At 44.3% G+C, this 18,037-nt stretch overlaps 1 protein-coding gene and 1 long non-coding RNA gene across 6 annotated transcripts; one reads left to right on the plus strand and one right to left on the minus strand.

Annotated features, from left to right (window-relative positions):
• Positions 1-908: 908 nt before the first annotated feature.
• Positions 909-17,478, minus strand: YDJC (YdjC chitooligosaccharide deacetylase homolog). Of its 5 annotated transcripts, none has more exons than XM_087942452.1 (6): positions 17,364-17,478; positions 10,532-10,713; positions 6,823-6,982; positions 5,504-5,603; positions 5,211-5,388; positions 909-3,229 (listed from the first exon to the last, which is right to left on the minus strand). In XM_087942452.1, the coding sequence occupies exons 2-6, from the start codon at positions 10,696-10,698 to the stop codon at positions 2,872-2,874; spliced, it is 963 nt and encodes a 320-aa protein (XP_087798578.1). In that variant the 5' UTR covers positions 10,699-10,713; positions 17,364-17,478; the 3' UTR covers positions 909-2,871. The 5 variants fall into 5 exon arrangements, with proteins under 5 accessions (XP_087798578.1, XP_026542467.1, XP_087798577.1 ...); XM_026686682.2 differs by having other exon boundaries at positions 16,738-17,402; XM_087942451.1 differs by lacking the exon at positions 17,364-17,478 and adding an exon at positions 14,596-14,674.
• Positions 11,282-12,834, plus strand: LOC148129610 (uncharacterized). Its single transcript, XR_015745220.1, has 2 exons — positions 11,282-11,391; positions 12,045-12,834. It is a non-coding gene; the product is annotated as an uncharacterized LOC148129610 (long non-coding RNA).
• Positions 17,479-18,037: the final 559 nt, after the last annotated feature.

Raw genomic sequence — 18,037 nt, forward strand, 5'->3', positions numbered from 1 at the left:
TTCCAGCTGCTTGGGGATTCTTGTGACTGTTGGGGTGTTAACAGGTCTTGCTGTCTGTTTTGGCTGTTATGCGCTGTATGTAGAAACACATTAGCTTTGTTAGATTAGATTTTGAAGCCATATAATGGTTTAAAGGCTTGCTTCCGTTCCAAATGACCAAATTTTGACCGTGGGGAGAAGTTGTTGTAAGTGCAAGGATCAGCGTAAGTCACTTTTTTAAAGTTCTGTTTTCATTTTGGTTGCTAAATGAATGGTAAATTGAGAAGACTGCAGTATTTTTAAAATAATGACTTTTTGATGAATGGATTAACTGTAAATAACACTTTTGCACTTCTTTGTGCTAAGCTGAATCCTTCCTTTCTCTCTCTCTCTTTTCCTTTCCTTCTTTTCTTCCTTCATTTTCTTCTTTCTTTTTCTCTTGCTCTCTCTGTTTCTTTCTTTCTTTCTTTCTTTCTTTCTTTCTTTCTTTCTTTCTTTCTTTCTTTCTTTCTTTCTTTCTTTCTTTCTTTCTTTCTTTCTTTCTTTTCCTTCCACCTCCTAATCAAATCAACTTGGCATCTATCCTGGCCTATGTTTCTTTGTATTTTGTCGAAGCAATTTAAGCAGAACTAGTTAAAATGCCCAGCCAATTCTCTCTGCATTTCTACTATATAAGAACAAACTAGCCAAAATAAATTGATATAGTACATAAGAAAATTAGAAAGGAAGGGTAAATATTTCCATCTAAAAGTTGGCTAAATGTTGGCACATTCTGCCATCATTCTGTTAATGCTCCTTTCAAATATTTTAGTTTTGACCAGTGCAGGCCAGGGAGAGACCGGAAGAAACTCAATTTTCAATTTATAAAACTGTTCCTAACCAAACGCAGAGCTAATTAGTAGGCAATTATTTATCCATAGAAAAGATGATTTTTTTTTAAAAAAAAATCTAGTTTAATTCATCATTAGTCCCAGAGTAATACAAGAATAAATAATAATTCAGTGTCAACAGAGAACTCAAGAAATTTGTGGGAATTACAAGAGTCACAGAATTGATTTGAATGTTTAAACAATCAACCAAAGAAATGTAATTTCTTAAAAAAAGTAAACATTATATTGGAGACCTATTACAGATAATTCTCAACTTACAACCAGAATTTCCATTGCTTAGCAAGGCAGTTCTTAAAGTGAATCGCGCCTAATTTTACGACCTTTTTTTTGGCCACAGTCGTTCAGTGAATCACTGCACTTCTGAATCACATGGTCGTTAAGCGAATCCGGATTCCCCATTTGACTTTGCTTGTTGGAAAAGCCAGCTGGGAAGGTCACAAATCAGGATGAAATTCTCCCAGGGCACTATAATTCTTATATGCTGGTACCTGGTTCCGTTCACCTGGCCGGTAGGGATGCTGCGATGGCCGTAAGTACGAGGATGGGTTGCAAGTCACTTTTGTCAATGCTGTTGTAACTGATTGGTCCCTAAACAGACGTTTGTAAGTCAAAGACTCCCTGTAAAATGTGGAATAAGAAAGATAACGTTTAACAGCAGCTTTTTAAATATATCTACTGGAACAGAGATAGGATCCTGTGAAAATCCAGGGAACGTTTTATCTTTTAAAAAAAAGGAAATTCAGAGATGGGGAAAGAAGCTTTGGATCATCTGTGCAAGTGGTTTTGCATAAAGCAACTGAGCCTGTTAAAAAAAGGCAGCATTTGATTGCCTAATGCAAAGTTGATTTTTCAAAGCCTGAGAGTGCTTAAAACAACTGTTCGCTTTTGATATTAAACTACCTTCAACCCAAGGGTAAAAAAAAAAATATTGGAAGGCTCCAAACTTTGTCTCTTCCTTCTAACAAAGCTTTCATAACATTTTGATTTAAGCCTCGCAGATCGAGATATTCTTGATTCATCCTGTTCTACTTGCTATTCAAACAGTTGGGATGGTGGGTTTTTTTTTTTTTACTAATCCTTAAAACAAATCACCGCGTTACTAAGCAAGAACAACCTAAAATAACATTGGATTCTTCCAAATGCCTTTCTATCTCAGAATATAAGGCAGAAAGAGAGACCTAGGTTACTGTATGGCTGGGTTCTTGCAGCGTGCCAAACCTTGGCTTGTGGACTTCCAACTCCCAGACTTACAACATAGTTGGCTGAGGAATTCTGGGAGTTGGAAGTCCACAAGTCTTAAAGTTGCCAAGTTTGGGGACCTCTATATTAGATGAACACCCAGTGATGCATTGATGATGTGACCTAGTTTGGTTACGAAACGTCTCCAAGGAAACCACCACAAGCTCAGAGAGCAACAAGGGCCCCTCCTTTCAACGCTGAGTTACCAATATTCTCTCCCCTCTTGGTATACCCTAAAATTTCAGGTCTATGCTGGCATTTCTGCCAAGTCAACGCCAAGTGATGGCTCCCCGTTGGACTGCCTCAATCCTCTCCCACAACCATCAACTCTGGAAATTCCACTTGGCTCTTTGCATGAAGACAATCGCACAAAAATATCTTCTGTGAGATTTTTCCCCCCCTCCAGTTGCAAAAAAAATGAAAGAAAATAAAATTTAAAAAGGGGAGGAGGAGCCATATCTGCCTGCAGAGGGTGCAAAAATTTCCCAGGTGTCTTCTGCTCTCCCTGGGAGCCATCCCTGAACTAGCCATCTTCATCTAGGCCAGGGGTCTGCAACCTTAAACACTCAAGGAGCCATTTGGACCCGTTTCCTATAGAAAACAGGTCAGGCGAGGAAGGACTGGGAGGGATGTGGCCAGTTAGTGGTGGGATCAGCCGACAGCCGCAGCAGAGGATCGAAAGAGCCGCATGTGGCTCCAGAGCCGTGGGTTGCCGACTCCTGATCTAGCCAATGTAAAAACGGGAAGCGTCCTTCACGGAGAATCAAACGGTGAGATCTTGGAAAGCACAGAGCTGAATATTCCTGATTTGGTAATGTTTCTGGAGCTCTGGGTTCTTCAAGGTCTCGAGTTCATGGAGGCGCTCCCAGGACTGAGAAAAGTCATCCGGGCCTTCTCCACAACCTCCAGTAGGCGGGATGCTGGGGTAGCCTGGGTGGGTCATGAGTTCGAGCGTCACCGTCCGGAGCCCTTGACCAGGACACAAGAACGAAGAGGGCGGAGGAGTTGCGGAGTCGTCTTTGGCCAGATGCGCTGTGGTGGCGTTATCAATAGCATCCAAGATGTTTTGGGTGGACATATTTTTCCCCATGGTGCTGAGGCCGATATAGATATCTGGCCACCTGGAAGACAAAAAGTTACTTATGTTTCAGAAAGACAGTCCTCAACTTACAAAATGTTCGTTTAGTGACTGTTCAAAGTTACAACAGCATTGGAAAAAAGTGGCTTACGACCGTTGTGCACACTTAATGACCACTGTGGCATCTTCATGGTCAGGTGTGGTCAAAATTGAGGCGCTTGACTCCTATGTATGACCATTGTGGTGTCCCACAATCAGCTAAACCTATTTTGTGACCTGACAAGCAAAGTCCATGGGGAAAAAACCACATTCACCTTAACAACCATGTTCCTAACTTAGCAACTGTGGCGACTCACTTAACAACTCGCAAGAAAGATCGTAAAATGAGGCAAAACTCAGCAAAGGCCTCACTTAGCGACAGAAATGTTGGGCTCGGTTGTGCTCATAAGTTGAGGACTATATAAGGCAGTGGTGGCTAACCTTTTGGGGGTCCTGTGCCAAAAATTGCGCTTGTACTCTCGCGCTCGTGTGCCAGCACCCAGAAGGCAATCTCCACCCACCCCCCGCCGCCCCTTTACCTGCACTGCGTCTTACAGATGATTTTCAGCCAGTTTGAGGCCTTTTTTGGCCTCCCAGAGGTTTGAGGAAGGCTTCTGCAGGCTTTTCAGGCCAAAAACTAGGCCCGTTTAGTCACTTCCAGTATTTTCGTAAAAACAGGAAGTGACGAAACGGGCCTAGTTTTTGACCTGAAAAGCCTGCAGAAGCCTTCCTCAAACCTCTGGGAGTCCGAAAAAGCCCTCAAACCTGCCGAAAATTAGCTGTGAGGTGCGTGCATGCGCAGTGAGGTAAGTTTGCCTGCAGCTCACCTGCCAGCACAAATGGCTCTATGTGGCACCTGTGGCACGCGTGCAATAGGTTCACCATCATGGGTATAAGGCATCCTTTCTTAATAATATGTCCCTTACAGGTAGCCCTTGTCATACAACAATTCGTTTAGCGACCGTTTGAAGTTACAAGGGCTCTCATCATATAGCCATGGTGATATCGCGACAGTTGTTAAGAGCGAGAATTGGTCGTAAGTCCCTCCCTTCAGTGCCATTGCAATTTCAAGCCTTCATCGATGGAGATTCTCAATCATCCAGGTTAGGGTTGTCCCCAAAGATGCTTTTTCCAAAAAGCACCTGGACTTTTCTTGTTTTTGTTTTCCTTGAAAATGTTTCGCTTCTCATTCAAGAATCTAGAGGCGAACAGAAGAAGCTTCTTGGATGAGAAGTGAAACGTTTGCAAGGCAGGAAACCAAGAAGTGTCCCTTTTTGGAAAAAAAAGGGTGTCTTGGACTTTGAGAGTCCAAAGAGTGGCTAAAAAAATGGTTGTAAGGGCCATCTACAGCAGAACTTTTCAAAACTAAGTTCAAAAAGTACACCGTTCCTGACTGCTAATTAGGTTCACAGGTATTTCTCTAGTCTTAGAAAACAACCTGCTCTTTATAAAACCCTAGTAAGAACCACACCTGGAATACTGCAACCATTTTTGGTCACCAAAAAAGATACGGAGATTTTGGAAAAAGTTCAGAGAAGAGCAACTAAGACTATCAAAAGGCCTGGAGACTAAAAGATACAAAGAACAGCTGCAGGATTTGGGTCTGGCTAATCTAAATAAAAGAAGAATTAGGGGTGACGTGATAGCAGTGTTCCAGTATTTGAGGGGCTGCCACAAAGAAGAGGGGGGTCACAAATGATTCTCCAAAGCCCCAGAGGGCAAGACAAGAAACAATGGATGGAAACTAATCAAGGAGAGAAGCAACCAGGAATTAAGGAGAAACTTTCTGACAGTGAGGACTATTAACCAGTGGAACAGCTTGCCACCAGAAATAGTGGCTGTTCCATCACTGGTGGTTTTTAAGAAGAGACTGGACAGTCACTTGTCTGAGATGGTATAAGTTCTCCTGCTTGAGCAGGGGGCTGGACTAGAAGACCTCCAAGGTCCCTTCCAGCTCATTCGTTCTATTCTTATAGATGCCCCACCTTATGCCGTGCTTTTGAAAGACCTCTATGGTGTCCAGCGAATCCTTCTCCACTCCCGAATAGAAATCCATCAGAGTTGACTCTATCCAACCACAGCGCGGGAGATCTGGTTCAATGGGAACCCGCGTGTAAGTGATCCCGTAGGCTTCCAAGACCTCTGCAAATACGTGCCTGATCTCTGGAAGAGTAACCGAAGAGGAAGAACGTGGTAAGAGGATCTCAATTCCGGGGAAATACAAACACCGAAATGTCTTTGAGGAGCAGAAGGGAGACGGTGGACCGATCCTACTTACCTGGGAGAACGTGGACGTGTTGGTGTCCATCCATGTGATGTGGCAAATGGCCTGTCAGTTCGCAAAACAACTCCACTTGTGCTATTAATTCCTGCTTCACCTAAGCGTAGAAGAGCAGAAGCTGTAAATTCGTCGCTCGAACATTCTCATTTATAAAAATGAAATTGTCAGATGAAGGCTAAAAAAACCAATCGGACACAACTAAACCTTCCAAGGGACATCCTGGCAAGCTCCAAAATGAAGGGTTTTTTCCTTGATGGTTTCTGAGTTGGGTTGGTTTCTTGCAGACGTTTCACTACCCAACTAGGTAGCATCATCAGTGCTGTTAACCTTGTTTGAGTAATGAAACACCTGCAAGAAAACAACCAAGCTCAGAGAACACCAAAGGCCCTATAGTAGTCTTCCTACTCCTCTCACCCAACTCTCTTCTAACACTGATGGTGTTGCTTAGTTTGGTAATGAAACATCTGCAAGAAAACAACCAAGCTCAGAGAGAACCAAGGATGCTACAGTCCTCCTCCTCCTCTCCACAAACCCCAGTCCCTTCTAGCATTGATGATGTTACCTAGTGAGGTAATGAAATGTCTGCAAGAAAACCACCAGCTCAAGAGAGCACCAATGAAATGAGAACTCATTTCAACCCTGAAATCTTCTCCGAACAACACTAACCCAAAAGAGCAATGTGATTTCCTGCCCTTCTTAGCAGAAAACGCACAAAATGTTGTGTGGGCTCTGAAACAGGCTTGGTACCATTTAAGAAAAAAGAAACCCACAACGCATTAGAAACATCTCCCTTGATGAATTTGGCCTACATCGAAAAGAAGACCCAACCCAACCAATTTGAGTTGCCTGGCTCAACATTGGCATCCTTCACAACGTACCTGTCAGCGTTTCAGTGAAACCCCACTTCATTCAGCTCTCAGAAACAAAGTTTGTCCGAGTAAAGAATTTATTAAAGAAGTTATATTTGCACATCGAGGAAAACCCAAATCTGGGAGTTCTGGGTTTTCCCCTTCCCAAAAGAGAAACCAAAAGCCCATCCCCTGCACCCACCAGCCCATCACATGGCCCAATCCACCATCGTCCCAACTGGAGACATCCTTCCAGTCAGTCCCCTCCAGGTGGAGGGCAACATGTCCTTGACTCTCTGAGAAAGAATGTTGTTGAGTCTAATCTTCCACCTCTCTATGAAATACCCCCCTCCCAAATTCCCAGGTAGACTCGAAGCTTCTAAGTGAAATATGGCTTCCAAGGCTGACAGTATCTCAACCACCTTTGAAAGAGTTGACTGAGGTGTGTTTGCCTGGCTTCCCCCTCACCTCAACCATATTAAGGAGTCCTTCATTCAAACACCTCCGAATTCCCATCTTCCCATGGAAAAACCCTTCTGGGTTGAGTAGCGTGGACTTTTTCTTCAGTGCTGGGCAAACCGGGGTGCCTTCAGAAAGGTTGGCATGGAGTCCTATCGGAATGGAATGTCTACAGAAAGAGGGGGGGGGGAATTGAAAAACCAAACACAACTTTGAACGTCTGCCAAGGAGAAAAACTTGCAGGATTTGTTGACTTGGATCCCATTCCTAGTTCAAGAGGGTGACTCATCAGATTCCTCTTCCGTGACGTAATTTGTGGGAATCAAGCATTTAGCAGCAGGAACTGTAATTATCCTTGTGTATTTCCAGGATGTGATTTAAGTGTGACCAACATCTATTGTCTCCCTATTAAAAAGGATATGTAGATGTGAAGGGCCATCTCGGATAGATGAGGTTTCCAGAATTTGGACAAAGAAGAGGATAACATGAAGATGAACATAATATAGTGGCCAAGGAGAGACCCCGGTACGTGTTTCCATTGGCTCATGAAGCTGGTTCGACTTAATCATGGTCTTTCAGTCCAACAGAGGTGGTGGTGTGATGAGGATGGAATTGGAGAAGACCTCATATATAAATAGGAAGCAGGAGTATTACGTATATTAACTCTAGATAGATAGATGATGGATGGATGGATGGAGAGAGAGAGAGAGAGAAAGAGCTGAGAATTAGAAATGATAGATCAGGGGTCTTCAAGCTTGACAGCTGTAAGACTTGTGGACTTCAACTCCCAGAATTCCTCCTCCAGTCATGTTAGCTCAGGGATTTTGGGAGTTGAAGTCCACAAGTCTTAAACTTGCCAAGTTTGAAGACCCTTGCAATAGATGATTGATAGATAATAGAGAGAGAAGCTGAGAAAAAGGAGTAGAGATGATAGGAGAGAGAGAGAGAGAGATGATAGACAGACAGATAGAAAGAAGCTGAGATAGATAGAAATGATAGACATGTTGATAGATACCATAGATAGATAGATAGATAGGTAGGTAGGTAGGGAGAGAGAGAGAGAGAGAGAAGCTGAGATAGAGAGGTAGAAATGACAGATGATATATAAGCTGAGATAAAGAGAGATGATAGACATGATGATAGATACGATAGAGAGAGAGAGAGAGAAGCTGAGATAGAGGTAGAAATGATAGATGATAAGAGAGAAGCTAAGATAAAAAGGTAGAGATTATAGACATGATGGATAATTAGAGTACGTGTGTGTGTATGGTGGATGAATTGGATGGATGGATGTGTGTGTGTTACAGGTGGTCATCAGCTTACAATCATTTGTTCAGTGGAATTATGCCACTGAAAAAAGGAACTTGCAGTCGGTCCTCGCACATATGACTGTTGCAGGATCCCCGTGGTCACATGATCAAAACTTGGGGCACTTGGTAGCCAGCGCGTAAATCTGACTATTGCAGCATCCCAGCCACCTTCCAACAAACACAGCCAATGGGGGGGGAAGCCAGATTCACTCAACAATTGTGTTATTAATTTCACAACTGCAGGGATTCCCTTAACAAAAAGTCGTAAAATGGGGCAAAACTCACTTAACGGATTTCTCACTCAGCAACATAAATCTTGGGCTCAATTGTGGTTGTAGGTCGAGGACTACCTGTATACTAAAGCGATGCATTACAACGTGCTAGCGAAAAGCTATGTGTTGTGAAGGCTAATACCAGGAAAAGAACCCACAGCTGCGTGATTTCACACTGTTTTGTATATAAGAATGAATTCCCCAAGGAAACTTATAAGAGTGTATGTGGGAAGAAATGAGTAACAAGGGAAGGAGAGAAATCTCGGGCTGAATCAGGAAGAATCTCACAGGTTTGTAACAGCCAGCACAACAAAATAAATCCTCTTAGACTGGCTGAGAAAACGGGAACAGAAGCAGGCCAGGATAAGTTAGATAATCGCCTAATTAAACACCGAGGGATTTATTTATTCTTTTAAAGAGGGATGCTGTCATCGGACACAGTTTTTAACCTCTTCAAAAACACAATATTTTCATTTTGCGGTATCTTTTAGTGGTTCTTCACCATTTCTTTCTGACCTGTATCTGGGGGTGGCTTGTGTGAAAAAGAAGGCGGCACAGTCCTTTGGCCTTGGGAATTCAGAGCTGTCTTTCTTCTGCAATCTTGGTGCCAGTTATTTATTTCAACTCCCAGAATCCCTGAGAATTCTGGGAGCTGAAATCCACACTTTGGGAGAGCAGCCCACATCTGGTGTAGCAATAGCTCTTATACTGCTTCCCAGTGCCCTTATACCGCTTATACCGCTTCCCAGTGCTACCCAGCCCTCTCTAAGCGGTTTATGGAGTCAGCCTCTTGCCCCCAACAATCTGGGTCTTCGTTTAAAAGGAAAGACGGAAGGCTGAGTCAACCTTGAGCTGGTCAGGATCGAACTGCTGGCAGTAGGCAGAGTAGGCAGAGTTTGCCTGCAATACTGCCTTTTAACCACTGGGGGGAGGAAGGGAAGGGAAGGGAAGGGAAGGAAGGAAGGAAGGAAGGAAGGAAGGAAAGGAAGGAAGGAGAACAGCAATACAAATAATTCTTAGACTTATATACCACTTTATAGCCCTCTCTAAGCAATTTACAGAGTCAGCCTATTGCCCCCCAACAATCTGGGTCCTCATTTTACCGACCTTGGGAAGATGGAAGGCTGAGTCCAGCTTGAGCTAGTCAGGATCGAACTACTGACAGTGGGCAGAATTAGCCTGCAATAATGCATTCCAACCACTGCGCCACCACGGCTCTTTCCATGTTGTATGCAATAATACTGTATTTGTCAACTTTGGCAACTTTTAAGACTGGTGGACTTCCAAGTCCCAGAGTTTTAAACCTCCGGGGAATTGTGGGAGTTTTAAGCCCGTCCCTCTTAAAATTGCAACTCTACTTGCAGCCATGGTCCTCTACTTGCAGCCATGACCGAGCCCAAAATTTCTGTGGCCAAGTGAGACATTTGTGAAGTGACTTTTGCCCCTTTTTACAATCCTTCCTAGCACAGTTGTCTAGCGAGTCACGGCATTTGTTAGGTCCCGGTTGTTAAATGAATCTGGCTTTTCCCCCAATTGGACTTGGCTTGTCAGAAGGTCACAATAGGGGATCACACGACCCACCCCCCCGGGGACATCTCAACTGTCATAAGTACATGCCAGTTGCCAAGCATCCCAGGGGAAATGCCGCAACAGTCGTAAGTGTGAAAAACAAACAAACCATAAGTCGCTTTTTTTTTTTGCTGCCGTCATTTTGAAGGGACACTAAACAAAGGATTGTTAGTCAAGGACAACCTGTAGAACAATTTTTTTTACTACTAATTCTGTGGGCCTGGCTTGGTGGGCGTGACAGGGGAAGGATGCTGCAAAATCCCCTTTCCTTCCCCACCCCACTAACCTGCTTTCCAGCTCTGTTCTCCTGTGCAGGGAACCAAAAGAAGAGCCGGCCGATCAGCTGGGACTCAATGGGAGGCGGAGAAGAGATGGGGTTGGCGGAGCCAGTCAGAAGTGGAATTGACCAGTTCTCCGAACTACTCAAAATTTCCACTTACTGGTTCTCCAGAACTGGCCAGAACCGGCTGAATACCCACCTCTGGTTGTAGACCCATCTTTCGGGTTTAAGAATTGCTTGATACCCATGAAATCAAAGAAAAAGAAAACAAAAAAGGAGAGACTCACTTCTTGGCCAGCTGGACGGCGTCAGACACGGCGCTCCCGTTAACCAGGAGCGAAACGTTGGAGATGGCCCCGGCCAGGAAACACTCCACGATGCCGTGATTCCTCCTCGGGCAGTAGCCAAAATCATCCCCGGTTACGATCAACTTCACCACCGTGGCTTTGGGCATCCTTAGGAGTCAACCCTGGGCGCACAAAACGTGAGCCAGAAGACAAAATCCTCGCATTAGCCCGTATCTCTTCCTCTCCCCACCAAAAGCAAAGACAGGAGAAGCAGAGAAGGAAAGGACGAACCGGAGCACCCATAAGCCACAGCCATGGCTAACCATCGCCGTGTCCCAAGGAAGCCTAAACATAAGCTGTGCCTTTTTTTTCTCTCTCTGTGCCACGGCAGCTGCTAATCTCGTCATCGGGAGGGGTGTGCGGAAAGTAAGCCCCACCGAAGGCGATGTAACTAAGAGGATTAGCCCAACTCGGCTTTCTGGACGAGGGAGGAAAAACGCACCGTGGTTGAGTTTGAGCTGGTTGGGGTTGGTTTTTTTTTTTATTTAAATCTTTTGACATGGGGAATGGTTGATCCGGAACAATTTCTGGAGCAGAGAAAAGGCCGCCGAAAAACACGCGCTAAATCAGAGCCACAGCTCAGCCCATTTCAATGAAGGGAAGGAATTTGGAGCAGAGGTGGGGAATTGGTAGAGTTGGGGCGCCATGATATTTTTTTTTTAACTTCTGAAGTGCAAGAGGTGGGAGCACAGATGGGAGAGCAATAAAAGATGCAGGCGTTAAAAAAATTAAAAATAAAATTCAGGAGCTTCAGGAAGCGATGACTGGCTAACTCCTTAGCAGAGGCCATTAACACAACGGTAAGGAAATGCCAAAATCGGTGGATTTTGAACCAATGGGATTTTGGACACTGATTTTGCACTCTTTCAACACAGCCTACCACAAAGGAGGGTTGTTGTAAAGAACAAATGAAGAAACAGCGGGAAAGTCCTGGCTTAGGCATGAAAGAGGTTGATTGACTTTGGGCCAATCACCAGGAGGCGGTGAGTTCTAGTTTCGCTAGGTGACTTTGGGCCAATCCCAAGGAGACGGTGGCATGAGAACCAGTTGGGTGACTAGTTTGGAAAGCAGAGCGGGAATAGCACGAAGCCAGCTAGGTGACTTGCAATCACAAGAGACGTGAGTTCTAGTCCCACCTAGCACGAAAGACAGGTGAGTTCTGGGCAATCACAAGGAGACGTGAGTTCTAGTCCCGCCTTAGGCACGAAAGCCAGCTAGGTGACTTTGGGCCAATCACAAGGAGACAGTTGAGTTCTAGTCCCGCCTTAGGCACGAAAGCCAGCTAGGTGACTTTGGGCCAATCACAAGGAGACAGTTGAGTTCTAGCTTCCAGCCTTAGGTTACGAAGCCAGCTAGGTGACTTTGGGCCAATCACAAGGAGACAGTTGAGTTCTAGTCCCGCCTTAGGCACGAAAGCCAGCTAGGTGAGTGAGTTCTTTGGGCCAATCACAAGGAGACAGTTGAGTTCTAGTCCCGCCTTAGGCATGAAAGCCAGGTAAGTGACTTTGGGCCAATCACAAGGAGACAAGTTCTAGTCCTGCCTTAGGCATGAAAGCCAGGTAAGTGACTTTGGGCCAATCACAAGGAGACAGTGAGTTCTAGTCCCGCCTTAGGCACGAGAGCTGGGTAAGTGACTTTGGGCCAATCACAAGGAAACAGTGAGTTCTAGTCCCGCCTTAGGCACGAAAGCCAGGTAAGTGACTTTGGGCCAATCACAAGGAGACAGTGAGTTCTAGTCCCGCCTTAGGCACGAGAGCTGGGTGGGTGACTTTGGGCCAGTCTTTTCTCTCAGGCCAACCCACTTCACAGGGTTTTTGTTGTGGGGACAATAAGAGCGGGGAGGAGGATTAAGTCTGTCTGTCATCTCAAGTTGTTTATAAAAACAATAACAGCAGGAAATAAAAAACAAAAAAATAAAATAAATAAATTAAATTATTTTAAAGATTAGATAAAAATACCTGATTTAAATGGACTCTGCGTACTGACAAGATTTGGGCAGAAAAGAAATAGAACAAGGACAGGTGTAGAACCAATTTAAAAAGTTCTCACTCCTCTCATTTTTCTAAGCTAACCCTTAACTTCTTAGACTGGGCTTCTGCTCTTGTGAAACCAGGATTCGCTTCTCGTAAAATCGCGCCCAGCTCAATCCGTATTTGGAAAAGGGTAGTTTTCCACCCTTTTAAGCTGGTAATCAGCTCTGATCTCCCTTATTATTATTATTTTTAGGAGTCCATGATCAACCAGGAGCCGATAAAATGCGCGGCACAGTTCAAGGGAAGAGCCCTATTATCGATATGTTTATTTGGCTTACTCTAAACTTTAAAACTTGTGAACTTCAGCTTCTAGAATTTTGCTGGCTGGGAGAATTCTGGGAGTTGAAGTCCACACGTCTTAAAAATTGCCAAGTTTGGAGACCCTTCTGCCCTAAACCACAATAACACACAGGCAAACAATAGATACCAGCTCAAAGTTAAGTTCAAACCATTCTCAAAGATCCATCTCATCCTGGGAAACTTTTTTTTGAATTATTACCATCTGGCAGACGGTACAGAATAATAAAAACAAAGACAAATAGGCTGAAAAACAGCTTCTATCCCAGGGCAGGAGCTCTTTTGAATTCTGCTGTATAGTGCTGTGTCGAGGGTTTTCAGTTCAATGTGTGGAGGGTGAAGGATGTGTGTTTGTGTTTATTTTCATGGTCATGATGTGCACTGAAGATAGTGTTTGATTTTGTTGTACTAGATGCAATGACAGTAAAGTAAAGTAAACTCTCTCCAAACTCGATTGCAGGAAATACGACTTCAGCAACAGAGTGGTCAATGTCTGGAACTCACTCCCTGACTCTGTTGTTACATCCTCAAACCTCCCCAAAATGTTAACCCTACACTGTCTACTGTGGACCTCACCCCATTCCTAAGAAGTCTGTAAGGAGGTGTGCATATGCGCACCAGCGTGTCTACTGTCCCTGTCCTACTGTTCCCATTTATTCATACTCATTTCTTATGTATATACTTATACCTGTTTACATTTATATGTTTATATGTTATGTTCATACTTATACTTGTTTCTCATACAACAAATAAACAAAAGATGCCCAGGGTTAAATAACAACCAGAGTAAAACATACCACATCATAACAATTTCAAATAGTTATCCATCGACCATCTTCTCCATTTGATCACCTCGCTAACATTAGCCTGCCACTAATTTGTGCACAAATGGGACTTTTAATTTCAATTCAGAACAGGGCCCTTGGAGGTCTTTTGGTCCAGCTCCACCCCGTTCAAGCAGGAGATCTTAATAGTTATTTATTAATATCTCTTTTTCCAATGGAACAGAAGTTGCCTTCAGAAGTTGTGGGAGCTTCACCACTGGAGGCTTCCAAGAAGAGACTGGACTGCCATCTGTCAGAAATGGTGTAGGGTCTCCTGCTGCGGGGGGTTGGACTAGATGACCTACAAGGTCCCTTCCAACTCTGATTATCTGTTATCTGTCCCATTTTATGACCTTTCCGTTACTCGGTTTTTACCAACAAGGATTCTGTAGTTACTTGGGATTTTTGAGCCGTGGAAAAATCCTTTATCGACCTATTTCCCCTCCTCTGCCTTTCAAAACATTTTAATCCATCCTTTCCCTTGTGGTTTGTTTTTTTCACAATTAGAGAATCTGATTTAAAAAAAAAAAAAAAGAACATTGGGTTCTTCTTCATTTATGAAAATCAGAAGCTCCATTGTTTTCTTCCCACCAACCACATTTCATTCAAAAGCAAACCACTCTGGAGCTACAGGTGGCTCCATCAGAGGCCACGAATTCAAGAGCTAATATTTGAATTTTTTTAAAGAAAAGGTGAATTTCCTGATTTGGGCCTCATGCTTCTCCTTTCCTATAATGTCTTCATGAATGAAGGAAGTCAAGGCATACTCACAATTTTTCCCCCTCAAGTTTGGTCTTTGGGCTGCAGTAAAAGCCAGAAAGCCGATTTGAGAAAGATGCAATTGACCCACCAAATTTTTTACCAGGGACTTTTCCCTAGGAAAAACCGAACAGGTCCCCTTGCCTTCTAGAGACGAGATCAATGTGTCTGTAGATACTGGTTTTGCTTGGTTTTTTTAAGCTACCCGGATGCTATCAGGAAGTAACAAGCTGAAAATCCAGATATGCTGCAACATTGGACAGTGGCAGGAACTCCAGGGCTGGTTGCAAGCCAACACAAGATTATAGGTTGAAATTTCTTTCTATCTTATCTTTAGATATAAATTACTTTCTATCTTATCTTTAATCACCATCCAAGCTCCAAATAGTGAAAATCAAGAGTATAAAAAACAATTGACACATGTACTAGCAAGTTGAGGGTGCTGGGTTTTCATAAAGTAAAGCCAAAAAGAGGTCAACAGAGCAATGTTTTTTTTTTTTTTAAAAAAAACAAACCTCACAAACTCCACTGCAATCCACACTGAAGAGGATATAAATTTAACGCCTTTTTCAAGAAGGCTTGATGAAAAGAAACCTTTTCAGCGCCTCCTTCTTGCTCCTTAAAATGGAAATATTTCACCTTAAAAGAATTCGTAAAAGTCACTGGGTAATAAGTTTTCTAGTAAATATTCTGAATTGATTTCAACAGAAAATCAGAAAAAGGGCATCACGCTACAGGGGATTTCTGCATTATTTTTCTATTTTCAAATGCTTCCAAAAGAATTCTCCATCGTTGAAAAGTCGCTGGCTTAGAAACCAGGAGATGGTGAGTTCTAGTCCCAACTAAGGTGTGAAATCTGGGTGGGTGACATTGATCCAATCACAAGGAGACGGTGAGTTCTAGTCCCAGCTTAGCCCTGAAAGCCAATTGGGTGACTTTGAGCCAGTCACTCACTCTTGGCCCAACCCACCTCACAGGGTTATTGTGGGGAAAGTAGGATGACAAAGGTGTATTATGTATGTTCCCCATCTTGAGTTACTTATAAAAGTAATAAAAAGGCAGGATAAAAATAAAATAAAATAAATAAAATGAGTTCAGCTGAAGGCAGTGGTCTTTCCGAAAAATAAATCCATGCCTTTTGTATTCTTCCTTGCTTGTATGCTTTTCAAGCTGTGGATTGCTGGCCACAATAATGGATTGTTTTATGACCCACAAAATGTCTGGCATGAGATTATTATATTATTAAATCATCATCATCATTTTGTAAATAACTCAAGACCTGGTTATATCACCAGGCCTGGGAATTTGAGAGTACCAGAGAGATTCTCCATTAAGGCTGATCCCTTTTACTCTCTCCCTACAGTTTCTGTATTTTAAATTTGTTGTTCATTTGTTAATTTGACTTTTTAAGTGTTTTTATGTTTGCTTTTATATTGTATATTGATTGAAAGTTATACTCTGCCAAGTATGGGCGGCCACATAAGTCTGATCAATAGATAAATCATAGATAAATAATTTAGCTTAATTTAGCAGAACGGTCAAATTCACATTGCATACTAAAATGATTTTGGCTTAGGGTGATGTTTTTAAATACTCTGTAGTGTGATTGTGATGTGGTGTTTGGGGCACTGTGCAGGAGTAGCTTTCAAATTTCATTGTATTTGTGAATGCAGTGACAATAAAGGTATTCTATTCTATTCTATTAACAACAGCAGTGATTCCCTTAACCAACCGTGTAGAGATAGGTTGTAAAAATGGGGCCAAAAACTCCCTTAACCAATTTCTCACTTAGCAACATCAATTTTGGGCTCAATTCGAGTCCTAAGTCAAGGAATACCTGTATCTCCTCTACTCTCCAAACCTGAGGTTTCCTTGTGGTGCCCCATCCAAGCTTATTTTGGGAGGGGTGGGAGGGGAGGAACATGGCATCTAGCTAGCATCTGGGGAAAACAGCCCTCGACCTTTCCCACTGGATCCTCTATTCCTTCTGCCAATCCCACTCACCCCCTTTCGGGCATCTTCCCTAGCATTAAAGACGGGCAAGGGACCTTCGAGGTCATCCAGCCCAGCCCAACGCGAGACTCTTCCTCCTCATCCTTTCAAGAAGAGATTGGACTGCCATTTGTCCGTCCATGGTGTAGGGTCTCCTGCTTGGGCGGGGGTGGGGGTTGGACTAGATGACCTACAAGGTCCCTCCCAATTCATCTGTTAAATCCCACATCAGCCGCCTTACCCCCAGCGCGGGCATCCTCCTCTCCCGATCCGGATTCCTCGCCCAATTTCCGGGCCAGCTCCCCCGAAACCGCTCCGCACCTCTTCTGCAGCTTTGCCAGGATGCCACCCCTTCCGGGCCGGCCTCCGAAGGCGAAGTCCAAGCGTGGCATCCAGATGTTCCGACATCCGCTTTGGCACGGAAGGAGGAGACCATCCGAGCCGGCGGCCGGGAGAGCAGGGCGGGCAGGCTCGATCGGGGAGGGTGGTGGTGGTCTGCAAACCCCGCGCAGACGGTGCAATGCCAGCCACCCTAGGCACCGGTGGGCACACACAGGGCGAGGGGGCATACCGGGGGCATCTATCCGGTCCTTGCTAGCCGCTGAAACCAGGCTCGGAGGATCGCAGCTTGCTTTCCAGATCCTCGTGCCTTTCTTACACCTCACCCGGCTTTTCCCCCTCGCCCCCACTACCCCCTAGAATTCAGGTTCGATGCCCAGGCCCGGCGAGGAAGGACAGAGGGGAGAGGCGGCTCTGCTTCAAGATTTGCACCCGGCCGGCCGTGCAACGGCTTCTCCCGGCTGCAAAAGAAAAAAGGGGGGAAGGGACCCATCACCCCAACTCAGGGACCCTTGCACGCTCACTCACCCATGGCAAAGCAGCAGCGGCGCCCATGCCCGAAGCGGCTACGCGGCTCAGCCCCGGGAAATGCGAAAGCATTTGGTCGGCAAAAGGCGCAAGGGTGGGTGGGGGAAGCCCTCTGGTGGCCTCGAAGGGAACTGCAAGGAGGCAGCGGAAAGGAAGCGCAGGAGGCGCCGGGTTTCTGATTCAGCGCCTCCCGCTCCGCCTCCAAGCAGAGGTTACTGAACTACAGTTCCCAGCATTCCTCGCCTTGAGCCACGCTGGGTGGAAGCCGCTGAGAGTTGTAGCTCTGGAGTTATGGGTTGACCTGATTGATTGATTGATTGATTGATTGATTGATTGGTTGGTTGGTTGGTTGACTGACTGACTGACTGACTGACTGACTGATTAAAGGAGAAAATTTGTAGCTCAGGGTTGGAATGAATGAATGAATGAATGAATGAATTCTTTATTGGCCAAGTGTGATTGGACACACAAGAAATTTGTCTTTGGTGCAAACGCTCTCAGCGTACATAAAAAGAAATGGTACATTCATCACAAATCATAAGGAACAACACTTAATGATAGTCATAGGGTACAAATAAGCAATCAAATCATACTAGGATACACTCAATAAAAATCGTAAGGATACAAGCAAGTCATACAGTCATAAGTAGGAAGAGATGGGTGATAGGAACGAT

Source organism: Notechis scutatus, chromosome 13, assembly GCF_049901735.1.
Source record: "Notechis scutatus isolate UNSWTSFEM ecotype Mainland chromosome 13, rNotScu1.2, whole genome shotgun sequence".
Lineage (NCBI taxonomy): Eukaryota > Metazoa > Chordata > Lepidosauria > Squamata > Elapidae > Notechis > Notechis scutatus.